General features: G+C 43.8%; 1 protein-coding gene across 1 annotated transcript in view; it reads left to right on the top strand.

The window, feature by feature from the left end:
* The window catches only part of ESYT3 (extended synaptotagmin 3), a 35819-nt gene extending 9204 nt beyond the window's left edge, over nt 1-26615 (top strand). Inside the window, exons 5-23 of the mRNA XM_068949566.1 lie at nt 6236-6302; nt 7105-7194; nt 8235-8290; nt 10987-11107; nt 12076-12249; nt 12821-12903; nt 13859-13907; nt 14583-14672; nt 15631-15693; nt 15807-15875; nt 17058-17123; nt 18355-18441; nt 19296-19445; nt 19979-20421; nt 21605-21694; nt 22264-22395; nt 24088-24193; nt 24784-24833; nt 25767-26615. Of these exons, the coding sequence (XP_068805667.1) occupies nt 6236-6302; nt 7105-7194; nt 8235-8290; nt 10987-11107; nt 12076-12249; nt 12821-12903; nt 13859-13907; nt 14583-14672; nt 15631-15693; nt 15807-15875; nt 17058-17123; nt 18355-18441; nt 19296-19445; nt 19979-20421; nt 21605-21694; nt 22264-22395; nt 24088-24193; nt 24784-24833; nt 25767-25803 (2023 nt within the window). The 3' untranslated portion in view covers nt 25804-26615. The remainder of the gene's footprint in view (nt 1-6235; nt 6303-7104; nt 7195-8234; nt 8291-10986; nt 11108-12075; nt 12250-12820; nt 12904-13858; nt 13908-14582; nt 14673-15630; nt 15694-15806; nt 15876-17057; nt 17124-18354; nt 18442-19295; nt 19446-19978; nt 20422-21604; nt 21695-22263; nt 22396-24087; nt 24194-24783; nt 24834-25766) is intronic.
* Nucleotides 26616-26873: the final 258 nt, after the last annotated feature.

The raw sequence follows: 26873 nt of genomic DNA, 5'->3' as shown, positions 1-26873 counted from the left end.
GCTGTAAGCGTGATGGACGACTCAGCTGCCTAATTGAAATGATTTCTCTTCATGGTAGTGCCAGGAAAAAATAGTGTGAAACTATGGGGTGACTTGGCGGCAACACAGAGCTGCTCAGAGCTGCGCTTGCTGTTTTGTGTGGAACTGGCATGGCAGCTCCCCCAGGCCCTGACAGGGTACCGGCACTCCCTGCAAAACCACTTGTGTTTGATCTGAAGCTAGTACATGTTGTGCTCCAGTACAGTCATTGAGGCACCCTTTGTAATAGCGGGGCCTTTGGCAAATCATTCGCGTTTTCCACATTGAGATTGAGGGGTTCGCTGCCTGCAGGCTCTGCAGGAAATTGCTGCTCTTCTCTGTTAATTTGCTGTTCCTGGCTGCTTCTCCTAAGTACTCATTTCTGCTGTCTTTTACTAATCAGCTGCAAAGGGATTCCCCCACCTCCTCGTTCCCATGCCTCCAGCAGACCCTTCAGCACCTCCAAACTGGCCGCTTGTTTCTGTTCCTCCTTCTGGCAACAACTCACCTCAGCTGTCATCTGATAACCCAAATATTTTGTGTGCTGAGAGAGGGATGTTCAGCCTACCTTGTCCCTTTGATGGGGAACTCTTCTCCTGGGCTGTGCTTAGGGCCCAACTCCTCTCTTGCTAGTATACTAGCATCAGTTAGCATCAGCATGAGCAGGCGAGCTGTGCGTTGCACAGTTGCCGCAGGAAGTAGTGCGTTACTTCCAGGAATGGGGAGAAGCAGATCAGTGAGCAGTGTTAGTTATTTACCTGCCTTTCTCCAGGCTGCCAAAGGAACACTCTTTTTCCTTTCTTTAACCAAAGCCATGGGCAATTTCAACTTCGGGGTGAGGCAAAGTCCTGTTATGAATACACTCTCTCTGCCACATAAAGCATGCATCTCCTTCCAATAGTTATTTATGGCTTCCTCTATTAAATTCAAAATAACCTGGCTGGATGATGCATGTTTTCATGTAGCTGGGAAAGCCAGCATCTCCATTTGCGCACTGTGGGGGCGTCAGTGGAAACATTTCTGTTGTAGCAGACTTTGCGCTATTGCAGCAGGTGCTGAGGAGAAGAACTGGTTGGAAGAGGCGGATCTGAGCTGCCCCAGATGTGAGGGTGCAGCCCTTCGCGCTGCGTCGCAGTCGCTGCCTGTCGATGAGTCAGGTCTGGGTAGCTGGTTACACTTACGTAACCCGTGACTGGCTGGTGTGTGTGTGCAGTGCGTCTCTGCCAGGACACTTGCCTCCGCGACTCTGCGTGTGGTGTCAGTGAGCGGACATGCCCGTGTAAGAGCGTGCAGCCAGAGCTGCCGCGGGTCAGTAAAGGCCTTCCCGTGGCTCTTGCATTTGGCAGCAGCCCCAGCAAAAGCAGGAGCAACGTGGACGTTCGCAGCCAGCGCCGACGAACATCGTCTGTACTTGCACGGAAGTTGCATCCGTTGGTTGTGTTTTCACTCTGATTAGTCTAATCTGTTGGATTTGTGTCGCTCTCCCCTCTACTTGCACCAGCGTCAGCCCTACATGGTTCCCCTTTATCAGTGAGGGAGCGCTGATCGGTCAGACCTGTGTTGGCGATGCTGTCCCAGCCTCCTCCCCTGCTGCTGGCCTCGATGGAGAAGATGCGGCTCTGCGTGGCCCTCTCGGAGCCAGAGCTCAGCAGAGCTGAGTTGCTCCATGCCTGCTTGTGGGATGTGACCCTCTGTCTGACACTTGTCGCTTTTCTCATCCTACTGCTGCTTCTTTTGGCTCTGAAGAGTGGGTGCTGGAGGTGAAGATGTAACAGTGAGGTGCTGTAAGGTGTAGCTTTTCTGCCTGCAGATTTCAGGCAGCTGAAACAATATCCCTCAAATTGCACTGCAAAGACCATTTTGACAGGAGAGGAAGCCTTCTCCCCAACCCAAATATTTCTGAGTGTATCTGATACCATGAGGAAGTGAGAGGAGTTGAAAGTGAGCCTTAACTGCATAGTTTTTACAGGACCAGGTATTGGAAGTTTCTGATTTCTACAGATTAGAAAGCTCGCGGCCTCGCATTTTTCAGGTGGCCGTTGTTGCATGGTGGCAGTTCTCTTTTGCTGCTCTCTTCCCAGTTAACATTTGACATGTGGTCAAGATTTTTCTTAATCAGTGCTCTCAACTTGATAATTAGAGTCCAAAAGCCACTGATAAAGTGAGAGCGTTTTATAGCCTCGTTTTCCATGTGAAGGTGTGTATGGGTGAAAAGTTGCATCTCAGCTACCTCATTTTTGTGCACAGGATCCCTCCAAGTGGTGCTAATGGCAGAGCTTGCTACTGTCACCTGCTACTACTTTCCTTCTCTCTCGTTTCTTCTGAAGGCCCTGGTTGCTGAAAAGGTGTGGTGTGAATCACTGTCCACAGAGCTGAATCCTGGCATCACAACTCTGGATGACAGAGTAATGTGCTGTGGGTGTTAGCATGGTTCACTTCGCAATGCCAAGACCACAGTGACCTCTCTCAGGTTAGGTTTGAGAAACATAGCTTGTTGCAGAAGACATTAAAGAGTTAATGTGCCTGCCTGCCAAAACATGACTCCTTTGCCCTGGTGTTGGCCAGGTGTAACTTCAGGGGAATTCCCTTGCTGGTGTACACATGGGATGCTTGGTGGGCTGGTTGGCTCATGGCTTTGTGCAGTGTGGGTCAGGACAGCCATAGACTGGGAAGCCAAGCTGCCACTTCCTGCGGGAAGTCGTTATCCTGGATGGCGTTCCTCCTGCCATGGTGGCAGCTCTGCCCCGCTCTGTAACGCTTTGTTTATAGGCATCATCTGGAAATCTCAGTGCACTCTATAAATGCTTCTAACTTTCAGCCTCGCAACAGTATAGGAGAAGGGATTTTTACCCCTGTTTTATCAAGGAGGAAGCTAATCTCTGAAAGCCAGAGACTGATTTGGCTGAGGAAAAACACAGGAATTTCCCACTTAGACTTCTTTTATGGTCTGTGTGGAATCACTGACTCAGTTTTCGCAGCCATCGGTAGACATGTGGTCTACAAGTTCATCAGGTCTCTTCTTCAGTCTGTTTCTGCCCGGTCTCCATAGCGTGATGTTGCACCGAATGGAGTAGCTCAGTTGGGAGCAACTCCGCTTGGGAGCTGTGAGGAGCAGCACTTAAAGGTCTATCATTTGTATGGACAGCAGCTGTCAGCAAAGTCGGTGATGCCGTAGATCTGGTATCACGTGGAGTTACCAAAAGAAACTTGAGAAGCTGCTTTAATTAAGTCTGTTAATAACAGGTTATGTGTCCATAGCATCAGAGCATTGGGAATGGGTATGTAGAGCAGTGTCTCATTACAGTCTGACTGCCCTGCATGAGAGGACTATCCTTGGGTCTTTGACAGGAAAACCAAGGCTTCGAGGTGATTACTCGTCAGGCACGGAGGAAGGAGTCCATGCATAATCTTCCAGGATCTTTTGCTTAGTCCCTGAGATGGTGCACCCAATTGTTGCAAATTAAGTTGATGTACATTTTATCATAGCTTATAGGACCGAGGAGAAATGCTGAGATAATGACTGCTCGCCCTCGGGTCTTCTGTACAGACAGAATTTCAGCCATTTATCTGTCTGAAAATCCTGGCGTCTGTCTGTTCCGTTCACGTATCCAGTCCCCTGCAGAAATATCCCTGATCTACAGCTTTCAAGTAACAAATAGGGCTAAGTACCAGGGTTTCTGCTGTGGCTAAATTGAAAGATGGGATCCCAGCAGGTCTGTGGAAATAAACTGGGAGAACTCTGTGGTCTCCAGACATTTGGCCCTAGATCTAAATCAAGGATCTGCCTGCTGAGCTAGGGAGCTGACGGTTGTGTTAACCAACTGAATTAATGTCAAAGCATTCCGGAAATGTTCTCTAAAAGTGCAATTTTCAAAACAGGAGGAACTCCTCAAGTGCTGCCACTTGACCTCCTGCAACTGCCTTTCTGGCCACTAATCCTTTAATTGCCTATAATCATGAGAAATTCAAAGTATTTGAAAGCAGTATTACCTTCCAAGAGGGATATCTTGGAATCCAGCTACTTCCTATTTCATTCATCTAATTTGTTACTCTTATAGTATTTTTTTTCATTAGAAGTGTTCTAAATTTTCATTTGCTTGCTCTTTTATGGCATTAGTAGTGCACAAGATGTCATGGAGGGATAGTGTAACAATGAAAATGTACACAATTAAAAGTTTGTAAGCAATGCCATTTACTCTTACAAAAGAAGCTCTGAACTTCCTAACTAGCAAGTTAGCACATCCTTCTGGATGGTCACTGTCATCCAGTGCAGCTTGGAGAAGTAGTCAAAAGTAGTATGCAACAATACCTTGAGCTTTGGTGAGGTTTGGGTTAACTGAGTTTGTAGAGTCTCCTAAGAAACTAAAAGATTTTGGAAACTTGTCTAATCAGCCTTGAGCAGAGAAGAAACACTTGCCCTTGGGAGCATTAACTTGATAGGTAAAGGCAAAAGGCAGAAGTGGCCTGATTTCTCAGGAGCATTTCTTCTGGGGCAGAGGGGACAGCAAGGTTGCGCTGAGCAGAGGGGGCAGACAAAAGCAGTGAGCAGCTTGGACTTGAAATGAGAAGTAAAACTACTAAAGGGAGCGTGCCCTGGCGTGACGCGATGCCTGCGTGAAGCAGGCGAAGGCTGGTTAGAGGCTCAAGCCCTGACAGAAGGGGAGAAGACTACTGTGACATCTAGACTTCAAAACATGCTTGCGTGAGGTGTCACTAGAGAAGACAGACGTCTAGGACGGGGTGGGAAGGTTTTTGATTGTGCGGAAAGGCATAAAGATTATAAATTGGAACGCTGAAACTATTATTTGTTGTGTGTTGGACACTGGCAACAGCCAAATTAAATCCTCTTGGATTAATGCAAATTAAGGGTCTCGTTTTGGCTTCTCATTTAGACTGTTTGTTGTGACAAAGCTTCATTAGCAGTCAGTGTAACGGATGATAAGATAATGTTAAAATTGTAGAAATTAATAAATGTAAAAATAAATCTAATTATGTGGCTAGCTTATAAGGAGGATTGCGTTAATTTTAGCATGCCCTGTGAGGCTGGTTATTTAAAAAATTAGAATGCTCTAACATTAAAGGCTTTAATTTGTATGTTATGAATTTCTTAGATTCTGCTAACTGACTCTCTGTTAATAAAAGTTTGGGAACTTTGCCTGCAGAAATGGAGACAGATTCACAAGGTTGCACATTCTCTGCAGTGTTTTTTTGGTGGGGAGGAGGAATCTGATCATGTACAAATTAAAGTGTGAAATTAATGGCAGCTACAGCCCATATACACCTGCAGTCAGAGCAAAAAAAAAGATCCCTTTTCTTTGATCGTGGGGTGGAAGTATGCACGCATAATGTACAGCACATTCACTGTGCCATGGTACCTTTACACCCTGCTTTACTTGCTGTTAATTTGTGTGTGTCTGTATCCAAGAAGAGCTTTTTCTCAGAGGACTGAAAAAAAAACCCAGTAGCTCCCTTCATTTTCTGCCAGAGACATCAACAGATCCGCTAGGTTCTGCTCCTAGGAGAGTGGCTGTTGGTTTTTGCATAAGGTGATGTTTGTACTTTGATAAAAGTCTAAGGTGGTCTCCAAATTGCAAAAAGTACCACACTCAGTGTTTATTTTATTTAAAGCCTGATGTTCTCCATGGCAACTGACCAAAATCTGATCTAAACCATTGTCTTTTACCTCAGCCTCAAGGAAACCAGGTTATTCTTAGTGTTGAATTTGTCCTCCGACTGGGCTTTTTGCTTGCTGGCAGGAAGGAGCTGTAACATTTAGGGCCCTAAGTATGACGGCAGGATGGCTCTGCATCAGCTCAGAAGTTGGGCCACCGGTTTTTTTTGCATGGGACCGGGGCCTGTGGCAGAGAGAGGAGCGAAAGAGCAATTGCCGTGACTCTAAATTCCCAGTGAGGCCGTCAGTCCCTTCCTAAGAGTGAGCTTTCCACTCTGAAGAATGGGAAATTCACCTTGAAATGCAGATGTTGCTTTGACACTTTGCGGATAGATCAATACCCCAGCTGATACCAGGGTTTCTGCTGTGAAGAACCGACTCGTTGTTCAATGTGCTTAGCTTCCCCTTTTCAGTCCCTTGAAAATCCATCTCTGCCTGTAGTGTTGTGTTGTCAGTCATTAAACTCATTTCCTTTATTTTCTGTACAGACCAAATTTGCTCACCAGGCTAATTGCAAACTGGAATAATGTGAGAACTTTCTTTCAGTTACATAGGGGACTGTGAGATTCACATGGACATATCGAAATTTAAACTTGGAGTGAAAGGCGTACAGGTGCGTGCAATGCTGAAGTTGTCTGTTTAAGGCCATGTGTGGTAGGAGGTAGCGTGTCCCAGTGGGGAGGGTAGGACGTTTGACTGGGAGACCACAGACTAGCTGACTTGGGGCGAATCACTTCCTCTCCTTGTGTTTTGCCTGGGGAAACAACGCCTGCCTTGGAAAGCACCTGGCTGTTACTTTTAAGCTTCTTAGTGCAACTCTTAAACAGGTCCAGTGCTAGAGCGCTGAGCGTGTGTGGGCCAGCTCTTGCCACTCGAGCTGAGAGGAGTTGCATAGCTCATAAGAGCCAGTTATGTCGGGATGTTCATAAACCATTTTAGATTAGACTTACAACCTGTTCTTACAATGCTGGTGAAAGCTAATAGGCAGAGCACAAAAGCACCGGCAGGACTGGGCTGTATGGCAGTCAGGGTCGAAATGGTTGGGGAAGGGGAGAGGGGTCATTGTTATTATCAAATTCTAAGTACAATTATTTCCAATAGGATTTTTAAAATCACTGAAAAGCTCACTGCTTTGAAACTGGATGTTTTTGTTCAGATAAAAGCAGCTTTGGGATTCTGGGGATGATAAGGCAGGACAAGTTTGAGGACTTTGTTTTTCCTTATAACTTAGGGTGCCCATATTGCTGTCAGAACCCTAGCGTTCCCTCCACCACTAATCACGCATTGCCGTAAACAAGCAGAAGTTGAGGCTTAGATCATTCAGCGTGGATGTTTACACCAGACTTAGCCTGGTAGTCTCCAAAGGTCTCGTGAGAGTTTCATACTCAGTTTTCCTTGGTCTGCTCTGTTTGCAGTTGTACGGGACGTTGCGGGTGATACTGGAACCTCTCCTAACTGACGCACCTTTTGTTGGAGCGGTGACGTTGTTTTTTATGCAGAGACCGGTGAGTCGCTAGCGAACTGCAGTCTGCAGCCCTCTTGATTCTTGGTCTGTCTTAATGTGTGGATGGGTCTTCAATGAGTGACACAAACGGGCCATCGCAACTGACCCGACTGCATAGCCATGATTATCTCAGGGTGCAGTTATTTGAATAGCAAATTACTGATTGCTAAATGCTCATTTTGAACTCCAAGAGGAAGGGAATCATTTTGTCCTATTCTCTGGCAATTGTGTGTAAGAGGTTACTTGCTTCAGTCTAAAAACGGTTGGACTTTCTGATGGTCACAACAGGCAGCTCTTCTGTAGGCACTTGCTGCAAGGGTGCTGGCAAATATTAACATAGATTTTCAAATGCACCTGTCCTTGGGACCATTCAGCCATGGCCATGCTTTGGAAAGCTTGCTTGTTTAAGCTTACATGTGCCTCCTAGTTGAATTCAGTTTAATAAAGTATGAGAAACCTTCTTGCCCTGTAAGAACCAGTTACACTATAGCACAGGATTCTTTGCTTGCTTCTGGATTGTACTGTGCTTGAGTTCATGGAAGGCATACATTTTTGATCTTGGATGAGGCGTTCCTTGTTCACATGTAGTAGCATTATTTTAGCACATGAAAATCGCTTTTGTTTATTGTGTGAATAGAAATAGAGATCTCCTGAAGTTGAGCGTTGTTTGTAAATCCCCCTGCCCCAGGGCATGGGGAAGCCCAACTGAAAGGGTGAGGAAACAATTTCAAAACTTAGGTAGAGCTGCCGAATTTCCCAGACGTGCCTCTGGGGCATCTGACAATGGCCATTGCTAGGGGCTGAATGCTGTCTTCCCCTCTGCTTGCAGGATAAGCCCCAGTGATACCCTCATTTCAAGTATGGCAAGTAAAATAGATAAGGAAATTGTTACCAGCTGTTAGTTTTACTGTGTAAAGACATTCATTTACTGGTGCAGGTTTTGCTTTCTTTTACAAGCATTTGTTTTCCCCTTAAAATTCAACATTTGTCCTGAAATTAATTTTAATGGTTCTGTGTTATTTTTCTCCTCAACCTTGTTAGCACTTGGAGATCAACTGGACCGGCATGAGCAACCTCCTGGATGTCCCAGGGATTAAGTGAGTGTTTTGCTTCATTTTATTACTTTTAAAAATCATGTGGAAGGTGGGCCAGCTTTCTTCAGTAACCATGGAAGTTATTGTCAAGAGAGATCTGTAGAAGGTGTTACACTGGCACGTGTCGCAATGTATCTGGCTGTGGAGTCTGCAAAATCTGAATAGGAAGCTTTTTATGTTCAATCAAACTTACTTCAGTCCTTTCATTGCTTATAATGGGACTTATAACGGAAATAGTAAATCACAAAAAAATGCAGCGGTGTCTAGTCTGAAAAATGGGCCCTTCCCTCTCGCGTGCGCCACTTACTTAAAATGGTAGACGAGCAGATCTAGGCGATTAGCAGTCTGTACTTGCACTTATTTGCCTTAAAGTGAGAATAGGTTACATACCACAAACTTGCAGCGCTCTGTTGTCACACAGAAATACAATCCACGGTAAAGAAAACTGCAAGATTTGAAATGAAAAACTTCCTTCTCTTTCTTTGTAATCTGTTAACCCCTTTCATTCTCCAGAAAACCCATCTCTTCACCAATGCCTCTTGAGTTGGTCTTGTACATAAAACTTGCACAGCAAGAATGAAAATCTCAGTGTTTTTCACTATTCTAGGTTGTCAAACTATTTCTCCAGATTGGGGGCTTGCTTCTTCCCTTGCTCCTCAGTGTAAGGAGGAAATTCTGTTGCATGAGCACAAAACACATTAATTACTTGGCCATTACCTCTCTCCCTTTAAAAGCAAGCCCAGACACTTCCGCTCCTCTCTCTTGTGCTGCAGCTTTTGCTTTGCAGATGCATAGGAAATAGTTGGCCACTCTAGGTGGCAACTTACGGAATAAAGTGCGGTAAAGGGCTTCTGCAGACTTTTGATGCCAAGTGAGAGGAAGGTTTTGGGTTTTTTTTTTCTTAATTTGAAAGCAGCCTTGTGCCCTGCAGTTTGCCCTGAGAGCTCCTGTTTTCATCAGATGAATTAATCTATTCTCTTTTCTAATGCAGCTTTCCTTAATCCTTGCAAGGAGAAGGTATGTAGGTGTTTCCACCTACAGCCACTCATATAATTAAGTGCAAATTTGGTGTCCTAAATCTTTACTCTCTGGTTCTCACAGTGATTTGAACATAGAAACTCTTGCTTGTTCATCAACATTGCACATGAAAGCCGTGAGCAAAAACATGCCTGACTGTGAATAGGCTGAAATACAGGTTGAACAAGAGCTCTTCCTTTCAAATGAGCCTGGCTTCCCTGAGAGTAAAGAAACTGGATCCAGTCATCTGTTCTCATATATAAGCTATGTATATGTGGGCTTAGCCTGAGACTCCAAAGAAGGGACAATCTGTGAGTTTCCTGTTGACGGCAATTTTGACAGGAAATCCAGCTGCCTGACCAAGGGTTTTCAGCTTCTTGGTTTTACATTTGGAGTAGGAGAGGCCTTTCCTTCCTTCTGGGTGGATCCAGCCTCATCTATGGACTGTGACAATGTCATCGTACAGTCTTATCCCGAGAAGCTGCCCAGTAAGTGCTAGGGTTTAGCAGGAGCACAAGAGGCTTTCAGATGTTCTGGGTTTTCCCTCCAAAATTGTCTTCTGCCCATGCCAAGCTGTAGTATAATGAAATGATCTCATTAATGACCCAGAGACTGTTGGAGGTCTACGTTAGCCCTATGCTTCTTGCTCAAGAGAAGTAGCTCAAATCACAGTTTTCCCCATCATAAACATACAGCAAAGAAGTTCCAAAGAAAAGATTTGAAACTGGAAAAGCTGAAAATATGTAAGTTTTAAATTAGATGGGAAGGTACCATGGACTCCAAGACAGATATCACCCTCTGTTCAGCCAGTGTGATCTCCCTTGTGCCAGAGGCCTAGTAACCTCAAGAAAGATTTTCCTTCTTAATGCAATGATGTCAAGAGAAAGAATCTCATCTTTCTCTTAGTCTTAAAAACAAATAAACTCATTCTGGGTTTTCAGTCTGACTAGCTTTTCCGTCCATTTTACAGTAAGGTCACGGCATGTGGCCAAGAGCAGAAAACAGCGTGCTAGGACCAAGTTCTAAGCTTAAAAACAAACTATCTCAAGATCTTGAGCCCCGCTGTGAAACATCACCAATTGCAGACTGATTCGCTGCTCACCTTGTCTGTCTCTGGTGTTGGCATTCCCAAGGAAGCCCAGAAGGCACCTGAGTTTATATGACTTGTTTGGGTGCGTGATGACCTCATCATCTGGCCTAAGCACCCAGTCATCATTTACCACCTACTAGAGCCAAATTCCCATCCAGCCCTAGTAACTCTAGACTTGAATGTCCTTGTGTGCAGATGGACACTGGACCACGTGTGCCCCAGGGCAGTGGTGGTTATGTGCAGAATGATAGGGGATAGGACTATGGGAGATCTCGAGAGGCTGCCCCGTGCTTATTTCCTTCCCTGAGGAAGCCCAGCTGGGTCCAAATTACTGATAGCAGACAGCCTAGCCTTTCACAGTGATCCGTTTTCCTCTTGTTCCAATCAAAGTGTCAAAAGCAAGATGCCTTTTGCCTGTGTGCAGTTGGATGTAGGCTACAGCTAAACTACTGCCCCACAGCCCTCTCTGGGGAAGGTAGTATCACAGGTTTTGCAGAGCCCCTTCCTCTTGCTCTGCCATATTTTTCCCTTCTAACTGAAATTGCGATGGATTGTAGAGATTTAGGTGGGTTTTTTTTTGTTTTTCCTGCAGTGTGATGTCAGACTCACTAATTCAGGACTTCATTGCTTCACGGCTGGTTTTACCAAACAGAATCACGGTGCCTCTGAAGAAGAACATGAACATTGCCCACCTGAGGTTCCCTGTCCCATATGTGAGTTTTTTCCGTGAGGATACTCGAGCTTGCATTCCTCGAGATGGGGATGCGAGTTTGGTGTCAGGTTCCTGCACATCCCGTTCTCATCAGCTGTTTCGGCCTAGATTTTAGGCTTTCTGTAGGTAATATTTCAGAGATATAAAAACAGATATTGGATAGTTCTTTGTTTGGGGGGGGGAGGGGGGTCCTACCCTATGTATGTGGTGGAAGAAGTCTGTTTAAACACTGAGCTCATTTACCAATGTAGACCTTTAGTCTAATTTAAGGATGTAACAGATCTTCAGCTGGAGAAAGTAATTACATGAGCAACAAGCATTAGGCTACTTAGATTTCTTTACTAATGCTATGAAGGGGTGTAAGTGGGAAGGTCAGAGGATAACATCTCTTCATTAAAGAAAATATTTAAGGAAAAAAAAAGCCCCAAACCTCATAACCGTTTAACACATCCAGATATTCAATCTCCTTCATCCCTCAAGTACATAATATACTCACTGATGGGGTAAATATAAATGAATAAGAGAGGGATGCTCTGTCTTGTAAACTTACCTCCCCAAATTGAAATTGAATGGCCTTTCTGCAGTAAAGTAATAACCTGCCAATGGATGCTTAGTTCCTCTTTCAGTTGGCGAGAACTGAACTTGATTCCACAGAGGATTTGACTGTAGCTGTAATCCTGTGTGCGTATATATATGTTTCTGATTTTAAAATAAATGGAAGAACACATCCTGCCCAATTATCTACATTGGCTTGGGTATCTGGGGATTTTTTCAAAGTAAATGGTGGAAAAAGTAATTGTTATCTTACAGCTCTGCCGTCTGAAAGATGCTGCATCAAAATACCAGTCTTTGTAAACCTGTCATGCTGACTACCCTATCTGCCTGTAATAACTAGTTTTAGGAAGCAGCGTATTGTAATTATCCAAAGATCACATTTTCACGGCCAATTTTGTACCCTGTTTTATGCAGGGAGTAATAAGAGTTCATCTGTTAGAAGCTGAAAACCTTGTCCAGAAAGACAATTTCCTTGGTGCCATCCGGGGGAAGTCTGACCCCTATGCTCTTCTTCGAGTTGGCACCGTGCAGTATCGAAGCAAGACAGTCTCCCGAGATCTTAACCCTCTTTGGAATGAGACGTTTGAGGTACTGAATCTTGTGATCCTCCTCTCTCTAGGATGCACAGCTGTTCTGCCTCCCTAAGCATAGAGGACCTTCTCTTAGCTGGCTGCACTGGAGCAGGTGGACTTCCTTGTTACCTGACTGATGAGTCGATTCTGACCCTCAAACAAGTTCCGATTTGCTTTGCAACTGTGAAATGGTGTTCAGTTTAATCTGATTAACATGTGTGGGTTTTCAGGGGAGGTGCAAAGCACTGCTCTAAATAGCAATCAGTGCAGCAGGCTGTGCAGCTGTAGTCCGCTCTGACACTGATTTCTCTCTGTATTGGATGCCTTTAGCTTTTTCTGGTTTTGTAAACAATTCTTACTAGGGATCCCCATTTGAGGGGTTTAATTTGCAGTTCAAAAACAAGGAAACTGGTTTTGAAATATTTTTTACCTGTAACCAATTGCCTTCGTTCTAAGATTAGCCGTGGAACAGCTGGGAGTGTCCTTTATGTGTTACAGCTGTGAAGTGTTATGCTCTTGTCCATAACCTGAGCTGTGAACCTATGTGAATGCTCTTTACTGGAAATCAGTACCTCTCTTTTCTCCAGTTTGTTGTTCATGAAGTACCTGGTCAGGACTTAGAAGTGGACTTGTATGATGAAGATCCAGATAAAGATGACTTTATGGGCAGGTAAATTAGTATGACTTTCTTTTCTTCGTTCTTCAAGAAGATGTAGTTTTCAGACATGTTTGTTCAGTGAATTTGAGAAAATAATTCTGAGGATTAGATCCTTTCTCCTCCTTGTCTTCAGCCCTAACGGAGTGCAGCCTAACTTGGGTGTTTTCTTATTGCTCTGATAAGCTCTTGGTGCAGTTTTCTAATGGAGAAATTTCCCTGTAGCAACATTTGGCATCCTGTCTTCATTCTTCCAGAAAACGCACAAAACCTGAAATGCCCGGCAGCCTGGAAACTGCCCTCCCCAGAGCAGATGACGGGCAGGAGAGGGGCACTGCTTCAGGAGTTGCGGTTCTCTTGTGAATGGGACAGTATCGCTGATATTCTAGATAATAACACTTAGGGGAGGACAGAGAGGGTCATGATCTTTTCCAGACAGAGAATGTCAGATCCTGCTTTTTAAGAATGGGTTTCTACATATTTGCGTGACTTTAAAAAACAAAAACCAACAACAACAACAAACAAGCTCCCCCCTCCCTCCCCAAGTAAACAAACAGAAGAACCCAACCTTTGCACAGGAGCCGGTAATCTCTGAAACAGGACATCCAGATTATTCACGCAGGAAATTTACTGCTGAAGGAAGCTATGCCCTTTGTTCAAATATTTTTATCAAGAACTTCAAGCAAATAGCTTTGAACGCCGTAGAGGATAGGCCCCGCCACTGGCGGGGAACCTTAGGAAGCCGTTAGAAGCGGTGGTTATTACGTGACTTGAGATTTACTTAAAATGTATTTTAACTTTGGAAGCACTTCAAGAGGGAGAAGGCACTTAGGAGTGTAAGGGTGTTCCAGTGAATATGTGCACAGGTAATGCATGTAACTCTTGTTATTTGGAACAGCTTTGATTTCTTGTTCACTAATCAGCAATATACTAAATATATGCTGAAATGTTTACTTTTTTTGTCTTCCAGCTTACTTATAAGCCTGGCGGATGTAATGAATGACAGAACTGTTGATGAGGTAAAGGTCACGGTTTATTTCTAAATGTGGTTGTGGTGCATGCTTACAGGTACTCATTCATGCTCTCGCTCTCTCTCTATCACTGCATTGTTTCTGTGTGCTTGAAGCTTCCTTATGTACTTGAACGGTGTTATTTTCACAGGAAGAAAGGAAAATCTAGTTGCTTTTGCTCGGAAAACTTGAAGTAACTATTACAATCATTTTTACAGTCAAGCTGACAACCTCAGACGGGCCTGAGGTTACGTGGAGCCTGCGTGGGGGGTATCTCGTGTTGAAACCACACGCACTGTATGTTCCAATTGTTTCTGCAAAGCTATGGATAAAGTTTAGCAAAGCATTCGGGTTGCAGAGGGAAGAAACAATCTGATCTTGCTGTGGCTGGTCTGTAACCCAGCAGTCTGTGAGAGTGCTGGGGCGCCTGTCCTAGCGTTGCTGCTGGCTCCAAACGTCCATGTGCATTGCATATATATTAGTATCTTATTTTCAGGGTATTTGGCTTGTGATTCCTAAGTAGATGGAGCTGGTACAGTCTAAGTGTCTGAAATTCAAACTAAGGAGCACAAAACACAGTTCATGTTGTCTGTTGTACATAACTCCCAGTGACTGCAGTGTGTGTATGTATGAGAATTATTCTGCCTCACGGTTCTCAAGTTACTCTTTGTTGTCTCCATTTAGTGGTTTCCCTTAAGTAAGACAACAAGTGGACACTTACATTTAAAGCTGGAGTGGTTTTCATTAGTAAATGACCAAGAAAAGCTACATGAGGTGAGTATGTTTGCTTAAGGCATTTAGGTACTCTGTTTCCTGTACAGTCATCCACGAAGGAACATGTAAAATTAGGAACCCCAGGTAAACTCCTTGGAATTTGGTTTGTTTTTTTTGTTGTGTGTTTTATTTATTTGTTTGTTTATTTTGGACAAAGTTTTGGTGTGGGGGCTTTTTGGGGTGGTGTGGGTTTTTTTTATTGAGGACAAGGGAGGCTCTTCCTAGAGAGGAAAGGTGTGTGCTTGCTTGCGCCAGGTCACTTGGTAATCCAGGAGTAACTAAAATGTGGCAGCTCTTTTTATTTAAATTAGCATAGCTTTGTTTGACTCACTGCTTTGACAAAATGGCCTCACACAGTTCCTTTCTTTATTCCCTTCTTTTTTTTTTTTTTCTCTTTCCCTTTTTCTCTAGTATCTGTGTAGGACCCCAGCATCTGTACGCATCTGCTAGTCATAAATACCCAACAGCGATGCTTAGTAGGGCCATGGCTACAAACGGTGTCATATTCTTTCATCAGGATTGCTTGGATCAAGCCTGTCTCCCAAAGATGCTCTCTCTTCATAATCAAGCAAAAGCCTTTAGGTTCCACTGAAACAAATAAAATCTGTATCCCAGCTTTCTCCTGCTGACACTGGATTACTGATGTTGATGTGTATGTTTGAGCATGTGCTTAGGTGTCTTGCTGCACTGCAAAATCCAACCAGTTCTGCATGAGATAGATTGTACTGCACTAAGGCCAGTGGACCGAACTGGTGACCTTACTGCTCTGCTTAAAACAGTCAAACTGTAGGGTATTGGCTTGTGCTCCTCTCCATCGCAGGTTTTAGGAGAAAGTCGAAGAGCTGCCTAGCTTTCAGGAGGTGTTCTTTGAATTCATGCTGTGCTTTGGTTTGTCCCTGATGAGTGACCCTGCCTGTCTTGTGTTTTGCTTTGTTTTATTTTTTGCTGGCCTTCGCAGGATAAGAAGGGTCTGTCTACAGCGATTCTGATAGTTTACTTGGACAACGCTTTCAACCTCCCAGTAAGTATGAACCACGTGCAAGCAGCCTTCACTCCTAACCTTCTTTCTTCTCTTTTTTTTTTTTTTTAAAGCCCACAAATTAATTGTTTTAAAATATGCTTTTACCAATTCAGAAAAACCACTTTGAGTACTCAAATGGTGAATACGGAGCAAAGAAGTTCAAAAATAACAAGTACCTGAAGGTAAAATGTATATTGTATTTCTGTGCTTGCAAAGCCACATGCTGGATTATACTGTGTCGCAACAATTGGACCTAGCTGTTGTTAAAGGGAAACGATCTCTTCCCTGTGAGAAACTTAAGCGATCACTGGTTCAAGGTGGTGACTGAAAGGCTTCCCTAGTGAAAGTCAAAGAGATCCAAGGGGAAAAGCATCGATAAAATATTTGGCTCTGTGGGGGGGATTCCTTATTTTTATTTTATTCCGTGGACAGTAAGAGCCCCCGGGCATCAAACCCAAGTCATGCCACCCTTCCTGCTGCTGCAGGGGTTGTTCCCCTGCTGAGCTGTCCCATTTTGACCTCTCCAGTTGGGACAGGAGGGACATGCTTGTCTGCAGTAACCCTCTCACCCATTGCAGAATGACCATGAGATTCCTTCTCCTGCATTTTTAGCAGGATTCAGGAGCCCATCTGTCATTCAGGCTTCCTCTCTCTGTGCTTCAGGTTCCTTTTTCCCCAAATACTGCGTTTTGCTATTGTAACATGAACTGGGGGTGTAGGGGAGAATGTCTTTCTCTCTGTTTCATTGAACAAGCTACACATGACCGCAGCTCTAAGAAATGGATAAAGCCTTTGCATGGATGACTTTGACGTTATGCTAATCTCCTTTTGGGAAAGGGCAGGAAAGGGTCCCCTAGAGCTTCCCCAGGCCCCCAAATGGGTACTGTAGCATTAGTACAAAAGCGAAAGGCTTGGCACAAGAGGTTCAGTATTGTGTCTTCTGGAAAGGAATCGTTACTCAGTGCCAGTGACTCGCTTATAGCCGCTTTACAGCGAGTTGTGAGCACAGGAAACCATTTCTGCATCGGGGAATGACGAAGGCTCCCTGCTGTCCATGGGGTCTTCAACTCTTTTTCTGTTGCTTTCCTCCCAACTTCTGACAGATGCTTAGCTGCCTATCTATTTATACCTAAATACATAAAGATTTGGCTTAAATGTGAACTCTTGATGGTAGAGGGTAAGACTATACTGTGTTGTGGCTGGAATCTTTCCTGCATACTGGACTGTTAGTTCAGGTGTCCCGAGTCTGAAAAGCTGTCAGCTTTCCAGCAAAGAGCTTCAAGTAAGCGTAGTGGTTAGATATTGCTGCCTGTAAATTTTTTGAATGCCTCCTCTTTGTTTTTTTTTCTCATATTAAATGACAGAAGATGGAACGAGAGCCTTCCTCCTTCGTCCTGCTCACCGTAGGGAACAAGACTCAGAAGAGCAAGGTGAGGCTGTTTGACTCTTCAGCTTTCCTTAAATACTTTCAATTTTATGGGCGACTATTTCCAAGGTCCAGAGAGGACAGGACCAGCACAGGTGACATGCAGCACTGGAGTTACGGTGACAGTTGCAGAGGCCAGCCTGTCATCTAACACGTGGAAGCACCACATTGCTGAGCCTGGGCGTGTGTTTTAGTGGCTGTCTCCTCAGCCTGTCTGCTGAGCAAATGTGTGTTTCCATGCTCATGGCTACCAGCTCGTGAGGGCTGCAGAGTGAAAACTGATTGGTCTCCAGTCTGGCTCGTACTTTCTCATGGCAGAGGGTCATTTGTGTCAAACTGGCATCTATTCCCTCATCAAAGAGTCTCCTGGCCTCTGTTTCACAGAAGCTGTACTGTTTTTTTTTGTTGTTTTTTTTTTAACCTGGAAAAAATGTATCTGGATCTCTTCCTGTTCACTTTCAGTTCATTGTTACTTAATATTTAGTTTCACCTGATGACTATGAGCAAGTGTTGAATGCTCCCCTCCTGGTAGCTGCTGAGATTATTGCATGGCAGCCAGATGTGGACGGGGGAGGCCCTTATGCTCCTTCCAGCACCAGACAACCAGGAGCAGATCCTGTTGCCTGCGCGCAAGCATGCAGGATGGGTGGATCCACACCAAAACTCACCTTTTTTTCTCTGTTTCCTCCACCTTTTCCAGCCAGAAATTGGGCTCTGCCTGAACTTTTACCTTCTTCAGCTTTTTCCTGCACCACATCTCCTGCCTCTCCCAAGCTAGATCTGACTTCCAGCCTTCCCAGGTGCTCCTTCCCCTTGCTGCCAGCGTTCCAGCCTGGCCAAGGCAGCTGTTTGAGGGAGCAGCTCCAGCTGCAGCCCTGCTCCGGGCACCTGCGGGCTAGAAGCAGCGCTCCCGCTCCCTGTCAGGAGCAGTGGGGAGCGCTGCCCAGCTGCGGCTGGGGAGCGCCTCTGGTCCAGGCAATGCTGGTCTGGTCAGGGCCAGCCACGGCTCACCTGACTCGTTCCTCAGCATTCCCACACCTTGCAGACCTTGTTCTGGTTTTGCTGGAGACTTGTCTTCTACACGCATCTTACTGGGAAATCTCACTCTCTCTGTGTGGCTGGGATGTAGCATCACTTGAATAAAACAGGAGGGTCGCTCACTGGTGATCAGTGTCACGGTGTTGTTTGCAGCTCACAGAATTGCTAACATATATGCCACAATCTTCCTGTTGCAGACCTGCAATTTCAACAAAGATCCCACGTGGGGCCAGGCTTTCACCTTCTTTGTCCACAGTGCTCATTCCCAGTCACTGCACATTGAGGTGAGAAAAGCCTTTCCTTTGAAGACTGAATGTAGGTTTGTAGAAAGAAACCTCCTTTATAGCAGAGGTGATCTCAGTGCAGGTCATTTCTGTGTGCTTTTACTGGGGCCCATGTTTGAAGTGATCCTGCTTATAAGGTGGATCCTGCTGTTGTACGGGCACTTCTATATTAGATGATGCTGGTACCTACCTTTGCTCTAGGGATCCTGTAATGCTTAATATCTTCGTACAAAGCATGGGACATTTCTGGTTGCAAAATGCAAAGGAGACTTCAGATAGGCATGAGTGCCGCAAAGCCCTGAATGTTTTGCTGTCAGAAATCAAAGCCTTCATAATCCTCAACCAGAGTCCTATCTCCTTATCTTGGTGTCTGGCCTCCTCACGATGTCCTGTGTCTCACTGTCGTTCATTACAGTCAAGGCCAGGTCTGTGGCTGTTCACTGGGCTACAGAAGTGCATTTGAACTTCAAAGGTGTACTGAGGTTAGAAAGGCTAAAAAAAACTGTGACCATAAAAACCTCACAAAAATGTAGGCCAGTTGCCATCCCAGCTGCCTCTGGAGTTGAAGACATTTTCTCCAGACCAATTAAGGAAACTCGAGTAGATTCCAGGACCTAGTTTTTCTGCTAAGGGAGGCGCTTCTCTGCGTAGTTATAGATGAAGGTTTTTTGTTTTGGTTTGGTTTTTTTTGGCTTCACACACGCAATCTGTTACACTTCTAAAAGGTTGATGTGACCTATTTGAAGTAAATAAGCTAATTTTGGTCTCTCTCTGAAGTACCTTCTTGTTTTACTGTTCTCTGTGGGGTATGCTCACCAGTTTGCCATCTAGTAAAAAAACCCTCCTCTTTCTAGGTAAAAGACAAGGATCGGGATAGCATCCTGGGAACTTCAGTGGTGTCTCTCTCCCACTTACTTAAGGACCCAAACATGACTCTGGATCAGCGATTTCAGCTGGATCATTCCAGTTCAGACAGCTTCATTAAGATGAAACTTGTGTTGCGGGTAAGTTGTTTTCCATATTCACTTTGCTTATCCAGTGGACGCTTCCAATTCTGGCCAGGCAGAAGAGAGGAAAGGTTTAAGAGGAGAAATACAGCTTTGCTTCACAGGTGAAGAGTGAAAGTGTGAAAAGATCCTTAGCTGAAGTGAAGAGCGCATGATGGAGCTGACAGCTGTCCCCTGAGGCTTCCTAAAGTTTAGTGCATTGCCATTGTTGAAAATCCTCTGATGACGGTAAAGAGTATTGCTGAGCCGGGGGGCAATCTAAGCTGCAAAGCAGTGAGAGACAGTAACACTTAGGGAGTGCTTTCTCACAGTGCTGTGGATCAGTGTTTAGGCACTGTTAAATGCATGCACTGTAGGGCAAAGGAAGGGAACATCATAGCTAATCCCACAGACCTCTTTCATCTCTAAGGGCAGTCTCCTGCTGTCTGAAACCAGTAGTGTTGTGGTGAAATTTCAGCCTAGTTGGTAATGCTGGCATTAACTCCAGCACTTTGGTAGCAGGGCTCACTTCTCCACCTTGTGATTTTTAGGCCTTGAGTGTTGAGGAACCCGATCCACAAAGAGTCAAGGCAGGTGTCAATGCCTCGAAGCAAGGTCCCGTACATATCGCGGAGAAGGGTGGGAACCAGCACAAGTATGTCCCTCCACCAAAACCAGAAGTCTCAAAAGTACCTCCTGTGAGGAAAGACTCTGCAGCGCTGGAATCCATGCCAAAAAAGGACAGCAGTGAAGATGTGGACACAAATGACAGTTCAGCAGAGCCTCTAGCAAGTGAAACTGTTGCTGGCCTTAATGAGATGGAGAGCAAGCAAAATCCAGAGCATCGACTGTCGGCAGCATTACAAACCAGAGCAGCGGTAGTGCCCACGCTGCCAGTCATACAGGAATTAAGGCTTGCACCCAGTGTTGCTTCGCTGGGTTCTCTGCCTTCTTCTTGCTTTGACTTAAGTAGCAGCAATCTGGACCTTCATAAGTAGGTGGTTCTTCCAGCTGAATTGTTCTTCTCTTGAGAAGGTTTAGGTTTTATGGGCGGCTGTTGCATTCAGTTGGATTCAAGACTGCTAAGTCACTTGGAATCTGAGGTCTCAAATTACCTTACGTGAGAACTAGCATAAGTGTTCCAGTCAGCAGCAAAGTAAATTACTGGGTCACTGTCAGATCAGGTGTAGAGTGGATGCATTTCCTTCTCTGACTGTCCTAAGAGGTGCTGCATGTGTTGGCTAGTTAATTGGCTTTCACACAGAATATCCTGGGTCCCATAATACTCATGGGTTTAACACCAAAGTTCCCTTTAAACAGGAGAGTGGAAGTCTGAATATTTCACTTATGTTTATCATGAGTTTAGGTTTTTACTTATCTGGCTACTTTAAATTGTGGATGCTCTATTTTATCTAGCAAGTTTTGAGACTCTTGTAGTGGAGCGAACAAAGTTTTCCCAGATGGGCGTACTTGCGTCCGTCCTTTGATGGTGTTCCATGAAATAAAGCCCGCTCCATGGAGGAGGATGGAAAGCTGGATCTGTCTCCAGGGGGCAGAACTGAGCTAGCAGAAAGCTTAATGAACAGAAGTAGCAAAAAAGGTTTGTCTCAATTAAGAGAGCATCAAACCAGGCATCAACCTGAATATCGAATCCAGCTCCAGCTGTTCATTTTAGTACCTCTAGACTGGCAAATTCTCTAGCTCTGAACAGGGGCTCATTTATAAACCCTTAATTGTTGTTAGAGAATGGTTCTGAAAACCACTTTAATAACATGCAGCGTGAGGTACCAAAAGGGTCACAGTGTGCCTATACAAGCATCCGTGAAGGAGTTGTGTAGCATGTGCTGGTCTGTGCTTTGCTGCTACATCAACAGCAGGCCAACTAGGTGCTCATGTGGACGTTTATAACACGGGACTGAGAGCAGGCACCTGTACAGAAGGTGTGCTGGGCACCGCTGGCGCTAGCAGGAGTGTTATTTCTCTGAATGCTTTGTGGTCCAGCTGCTTTCTAGAAAGCAAACTTTAAGATGCCAGAACGAGGAATAGTGCTCTGAAAGTTGGTTTTAGTTGAAAATGCATCACCAGCTTCTGAAGCTCATGCCCTGTTCCGTGCTGTTAGGACTGTGCATCTTTTCTTAAATAGCTGCATTTAAGAGCTTTGACTGTCTGTCTTACAGCGGGACCGAAATGCCTCTGGGAGAAATTCAGCTCACGGTGCGGTATGCTTCTATACGGCAGAGTCTCATTGTGCTGGTAAACGGCTGCAGGTAACACTGACGATTGCTTTGCATCTGTCTGTAAAGTAGAGAACAGCTCTCGTGCTTGTCATACGTTTAGCAAAGCTGGACCAGAGCTGCGTGCAGTGTAAGCTGCCCACCTGAGATGCCTTCACGTTAGCTGACTTCAGTCTGTGCAGCCTCACAAGGCCCAGGCTGGTGGAAACCACCACATGTGGCCAGTGCCAGCTGCAGGTGGCCAGCGAGTAGTGCTCACTATGGTACGCTAACTTTCAGCCATCCAAAACTTTCCCTGAACACCATCAACAACTGATGCATGGCTTGGGAGGTCTAAAGGAGGTGTAAGTGTCATGGCAAGGACTGGCACCTACAACTCAATTGTAAATGTTAATTGAAGTACCCCTATAAGTGGCACACTTTCAATAACGAAAACTTTGTGAAACTTCACAGCCTTAAACTTATTTTTTGCTTACGTTCCAAATCCCAAGATAAACACTGTTTCCTCATGGAGGGTGGGTCTGATTCTAAGTGACAACACATTAAAAGTCATGTAGCGAGAGAAGCTGACTTGCTTATCAATGCTGTATTTCTTTTAACAGAAACTTAGTACCCTCTTCTAATCGTGGAGTAGATCCATATGTTCGTATATACCTGCTTCCAGATAGAAGATGGACAAGCAGAAAGAAGACTTCTGTTAAGAAAAAAACTCTGAACCCCCAGTATGATGAAAAGTAAGAAAATTTTAATTATGATTGCTGCTGAAAAAGGTACAATCTCTGTTTAATGAAAGGGCTTACATGAGGTATGCAGCTGTTGTGCCTGAAGGAGTGTTTCATGTGAACATTCGCAGGTTTTCTGAAAAAGTGGCACTTGGATTGAGATTTGTGAGTAGTTAGGGCTGGCTTCTCCCTGTATACAATATTGTCCCTCCCTCCTTAGGAGCACACACCTCCTCGCTCCCTTCCCTGACCCTAGGAGATGCAAGGTGCTGCTTGCTTCTTGGCACGCAGACATTCCCCTTCCCACGTTTAACTCGGTTACTGCGGAGTTAATCTCCCCGTTTCGGGACCTAACAAAACCCACTTCTCTGTTCATGCTGCTTCTTCCCCTGTTCCATATTCTCACGTTTTGCCAAACGCCAGAGGCAAAAATATAAAGCCCTTTGAGACCGGGCCATTCTTCAGATGGGCGGATGGATGTTCTCATCGAGACCTAGTGGAAGCAGATTAAAATGCTACCACCTCTTTGCTGACTATTACCGTGTCCACAGCTTTGCCAGTGAAGTGGAATGTGTTTGGTGTAAAGTCAATCACAGTACGGCTTAAAAGTAGAGCTATTTTGAAAGATGTTCTTTTATCTCCTTGTGTAGATGAAGATACACTTATGTGAATACTGGGTAACTCATTATTTTTCCCCAATGTTTGGTCTTTCCTATAGATGTTAGGATAGGGTAGAAACGGAGAAGACTTTAAATCCATCCCCTATTGACACTCAAAATACTAGTCGCTAGCTAGAGCTGTGGATTTTGTTCCTGCCTGTTCTCATGAACTCCTCTAGCAAGTACTCTACGGATGTAGTGTCAGCACAGCTGCTAGGAGCAGAATCTCTTTCCCCTCACCCCCAATATTGGCAGATCCTGTACATCCGTAATTAACTATAATACGTTGAGCAATACTAAGCTCCAAAACACATTACCTGTCTTACCAACTCTTGACTTAAGGAAAAACTACTTAGGGGGGCAGAACCAAAAGGATTTAGCATGGGCAAAACTGGCTTTGCATTAGATGATGTGTGCCAGTCATGAGTCAAGAGTCATTAAGAATATAATTGCCACAGGTTCCTTCCTTTGTCTTCTCTTAATGTGGTATAAGCCTACTTTGTAAACTTGGGGGTTTGGCTCTGCTATTTCCTCTGAGTAACAGGTGTTGCATGGAAAACATGCTGATCTTCCATGAAGGGGAAAATTGTTGGTAAATAGCATCTCATCGCGGATGTATGTTTTCCTTCATTCCTTCATGCCCCTGGCATGGGGAACAGTCCGATCATCAACAGAATGTCATATTCTTGCATGAGGCCTGGAAAAGATTTCTTATAATATTACTAAAATCTAACTATAAAATTGCCTTTTCTGTTCCATGGAGAACAGGCTTTGTTCACATGTGGATTAAAGTCAGTCCTCCAAAGCAGTGTTTTACCTTATTAAAACGTGCCGTGGTTGGGCAACAATGTTCTCAAGGTTTATAAACGTTAAGGTTTATAAGCAGTAAAGCCTTTTCGAACTTTGGGTGTGATTCACCTGTGCTGTAAAGGTCATTCTATAAAGCTATATTCCTTCTCTGTTAAAATTACTGTATTCTGGCCACTGATGTTTATAGAATTTTAATGTTTGACTTAAGTCTCTCCTCACAAAACTTTACTTTTAGGTTTGAATTTTTTGAATCTTTGGAAGATGTTAAGAAAAGGACATTAGACATTGCAGTGAAAAACAGCAGGCCGTTCATTTCACAGGAAAGAAAAGAACTGGGCAAAGTAAGTTCAAACAAGTTATACTACTGACTTACCACAGCTGAACAGTTTGAGAGATTCTTCTAATCCTGAACTGCAATTCTACTGTGAATAACAGAACTGGCACTCACTCTGAAAGCAACTCTTTTTCTGCCAAATTCTCATCCTAAATCAGGCTATAATCCCTATAGAAGCTTGAGTGGTCTCATGTGATTTATAAGGCACCCTACTTCATTGAAAAGGGGCATTTCTGAAACAGAAATGTGCTGCTTGGAATACTCCACTGCCCATTTGGGCAACCCCTCAAGTAATGCAAACATGGAGCCGAGAATGACCTGCAATAAAACTTAGAATTTTCCAGCAACACTCTTTAAAAAGTTTTCTGTGAACAACTTTGATTATGTGAAAAGTAAACTTCCCTCAGTTCTTTCTCTTAAGAAACTGAGCTTCAGTGCTGAGGCTAGCTAATTCCCATGTTTTGGAAATGCACAAAGCTCAGCTCCCCAGACCCTGAGCTGCAGCCCTAGAACTTAAGTGGAACTGACCCGGGAGGAGTGCTAACTTTGCTAATAAACTTGTATGCTGAATAATAAAATAAAATTTGCTTTTTAAAGGTGCAAATTGACTTGTCACAGGAAGACTTAATCAAAGGCTTTGCACAATGGTACGTTTGTTTCATCTTCATACTTTCAAACCCTGCTAATTGCTTTGTCCTGAATTCATGTTGGAGTGATGGTGAATGGGTTGTGTAATTCGGTGAGCAAAGAGAATATTTTTGCATGCAAACGCTGGACTAACTTGAACTAATTTGGTAGTTTTATCAAATTTTGATGTTAATCTCGTTACTAGTGCAATATCTGCTCTCTGAGTTTTAATAAGAGGCCTACATGACAATTATTCTTAGTCTTTAGCATATTTTATTTTAAGTTATGATAAAAGCCACTGGGAAATACGAGTAAAAGAATTAGCGTTATTAAAGTACACTTGTAACAAATTGTAATGTGTAGGAAGATCTTAAACTAAATATTCTGGTCAGCAATGTATATTATAAATATGATAAAACTATAATTACAAAGCATTCATAAAAGTTATTATGTTAAGCTATTCACTGTTTTCCTTTGTGGTTCAGGCTTAAAAACCTCAAGTATTGGTCTGAGGCAAAAATTAGGAACCTGATATTTTTTCCCCAAAGTCTGTAGTTAATGGCTGCAGCTCTTCCTTCTCCTTCAATGAAGGAGCCCAAGGAATGCAGCATGGGTAGTCTAGTAGCTGCCATCCACAAGGACAGTAAGATAATACTGATCAGCAGGACAAGAAAACCAAGTCCCTGTGGCCTAACTTGAGCGTGTATCTTATGGAGGCAGAGAGCAAATATGAGAGTAGGAGAGAAATGACTCACTCATTCGAAGTTCCTGGTAAAGAACTGAAGTTTGAGGCCATCTTTGACCCCTCCTTTGCCCCACCGCCTATGAAGCACAAGCGATAAAGCAGCCCAAAGTCTCCTCCTCAATTGTGCCAGTTAAAACTATTTTAAAAAAAAAAAAAAACCCAAACAACCCTGTAACTGCTGTAACTACTTGCTGTATCTGTCTTGCAGGTATGAGCTGACAAGAAGTAGATACAAGAAAAGCTGATTTCTTCTCCTGTGCATAAGTTACTAATTTGTAAACTAACTTTATACGAATGTACATATCTTTTGTAATTAATGCGTTTTGAGCAGTCACTGCAAACTTGGAGCAGTCTCCTGTTCAGGATGTGTATATTTAAAGATGCTACTCAGTGTTTAGTAAGAAACCACTGGGAATAATTTGGCTTTAAATAGCACTAGTCACTTATTTTTGCTGTTTCTGGCATCCTTTTCCCAAAGAACCCTTAAGTATGAAAACTCTCTTAAGCTAAGTCTTGCACCTTTAACTTATTTTAGATTCTGTCAGCTACACATCATTGCTCTGATTGGGCAGTTTTACTTTCCCAGGATCTTATATTGTTTTAGCAACATTTGAAAGCACTGCACCTGTGAAAGAATAGGGTTTGGGTTTGGTTTTGTTTTGTTTTTTAACATCCTTCACCTATGAGGCTTCAGAAGTGTTGAAAGAAACTGTTTAAGACTGTTTAATGGCAGTTGGTTTTGAGAAACTAAGAAATTAATAGTCCACTTTTGAGTATCTTAGACTGTGGTGGCAGGTATGTATATAATGAGCTTCCAAAAAGCACGGAGATGATTAGTTTACCAAGATGTCATTAAGGTTTAGTTTGTGATGCCTTAACATGTTTTGTTCTTTGTTACAGTACATTTCAAAATTGATAGTAAAGTGTTGTGCCTGAGGAACAGCAGTTTTGTAAACTAAGCTTAACACTGGAGTGAAATATACTAAAATATTTTCAGAAGCTCAATGTACCTGTTTCTGTACAATAAACTTTTAAATGTCTTGCTTACAAAACTTTATCTATGCCTTACTAAGACTGACCTTTAGAAGGGAGACCATGAATACCAAATCCATGCTAGGTAGAAATCCATAAACTACCAACTGAAGCAAGTTTCAGCTCATTTCAGCTAATATTACATTAAGCTAGTCTGTCTTAATCCAAAACCACAAAGAATATTCACTGACCAACAGTTTGCAGCACAAATCGGGAACCATGACATCTGGTAAATAGCTGAAGAGAAGAGAGTATCATTAACTCAAATCTCAAACTTATATGA

The sequence above is a fragment of the Struthio camelus genome, chromosome 6, assembly GCF_040807025.1.
Source record: "Struthio camelus isolate bStrCam1 chromosome 6, bStrCam1.hap1, whole genome shotgun sequence".
In the NCBI taxonomy this organism is placed as follows: domain Eukaryota; kingdom Metazoa; phylum Chordata; class Aves; order Struthioniformes; family Struthionidae; genus Struthio; species Struthio camelus.
The sequence above is the reverse complement of the archived record's forward strand: the minus strand, read 5'-3'. Positions and strand labels throughout refer to the sequence as shown.